Source organism: Naegleria gruberi, assembly GCF_000004985.1.
Source record: "Naegleria gruberi genomic scaffold NAEGRscaffold_88, whole genome shotgun sequence".
Classification (NCBI taxonomy): domain Eukaryota; phylum Heterolobosea; class Eutetramitea; order Acrasida; family Naegleriidae; genus Naegleria; species Naegleria gruberi.
Window position 1 is genome coordinate 187064 of NW_003163239.1, and position 1535 is coordinate 188598.

A 1535-nucleotide genomic window follows, 5' to 3' on the forward strand; every position below is an offset into this window, starting at 1 on the left:
AATCAATTCTTCATTACTATCAATATTGTACAAAACCCTAATTAATATAAATTTAATCTTGATCTCAATGATGTTTACAATGAACAACAAGCATTCCATTTCAAAATTGAAAAAAAACAGAAAACATAAACTTTAAAAAAAAAACTCTTAAAAATGTCCCTCTGCAAAGACAATTGTGGTTTCTACGGCAATGACAATTACGAAGGTTATTGTTCAACATGCTATCGAAAGAGAAATGCAAAACCAGGTGATGATCAATCATCGTTATCGGTAATTAATTCTACTCCAGTTTATACTCCACCAATGCCATCTTTCTCCTCCGATGAGGAATTGGCTGTTTTTATCAAATTGATCAGTAATATGCCAGAGATAACTTCTGGAAAGATTGATAATGTGTTGCAGACTTTGAATGTTTATTTCACTGAGAAGCAGGCAAGAGAATTGTTGACTGCTATTGGAAAGGTCACCTTGGATGGAAATAATTTCATTTATCATCATGCTGTGTATTGTAGAGTGGTGGATCGTTATAATTTACAAGAATGTTTTGGAGCTGAAGGATATTATTATGTTGCACGAGGAAAGAAACCTCAAGATGATTACAAAGTATGGGATCATCAACATTCATTCTTGAAACATTAAATTTCATTACAATTTTTCATATTGAAATTATTCTATTATGAAATTAAACAAAATATTGAACATTTACTTAGTTTTAATACCGGCATTATCTTGGTGGAACATTGGCAAGACACTAGGTCTGTCCTTTCTACCTCTTCTTCTCACCATCAAAGTGAGAGAAAGACAGCAGAATCCACAAACAGCAAGCAAGAGGGCAACAATAACAAACACCCAGAATGGAACCTTTTCTCTTGGTGGTTTAGGAACTTGAGCAGCAGGAATCTTCCTGGTTTCGATTGGTTTTTCTTCCTTCTTTTCCTCAATAATATTAATCTTTTTATCTTCTTCTTCGGCAGTTCTAATTTCTTCTTCAGCAGTTTCCTCAACAGTTTCGTCATCTTCCAATCCCAAATCATTAATTTCCTTATTGTTGGTATCTTCATCAACAGTGTCCTTTTTAGAGATTGGAACAAAACCTTTTCCACTAAAAGTCATTGCAGCAAAGTAAGATTTGATAGATGTTGCAGGAAGGGTAATGGTGTATGGTGAAATACCACCAATGGCCAATAATTTTCTACCACCAGCATTCTTTTCCATTTCAGCAATAGCTTCATCAGAAAGGAAGACCCCTTCTTGATCGGTGTTTTGGCCTCCTTCGCCTTTGAGTTTAACTTCTTTAGTAAAATCAAATCTCATTACTGCATCCTTCTTGAATCTCAACTTTCTCTTTTCCTCACTGACTTCATAAATGAGATTGAGAGAACGTTCTCTAAGATCAGAAACTTCAATACCCTCAGAGAAGAGAGTACTAAAATCAATTGTTAATGGCTTAGATGGATGTAAATTTTGTAATCTAATAGCAACTTCATCAGAAGAAATACCTCTAGCCTGCAAGGAGATGATTTGAGCTGTGGATG

The 1535-nt window shown here is 34.6% G+C and overlaps 2 protein-coding genes across 2 annotated transcripts in view; one reads left to right on the forward strand and one right to left on the reverse strand.

Annotated features, from left to right (window-relative positions):
• Positions 1-153: 153 nt before the first annotated feature.
• NAEGRDRAFT_76001 (uncharacterized protein) lies at positions 154-639 on the forward strand (the record flags this gene model as incomplete). The annotated part of the gene is made up of 1 exon (XM_002669035.1): positions 154-639. One exon carries the CDS (start codon positions 154-156, stop codon positions 637-639), a length of 486 nt encoding a protein of 161 aa, XP_002669081.1.
• A 63-nt stretch (positions 640-702) lies between these two features.
• NAEGRDRAFT_54454 (uncharacterized protein) overlaps positions 703-1535 on the reverse strand; it is a gene marked incomplete at both ends in the record, with an annotated part of 4758 nt that continues 3925 nt past the window's right edge. The window contains one exon of the mRNA XM_002669061.1: positions 703-1506. Within this exon, the coding sequence (XP_002669107.1) occupies positions 703-1506 (804 nt within the window). The remainder of the gene's footprint in view (positions 1507-1535) is intronic.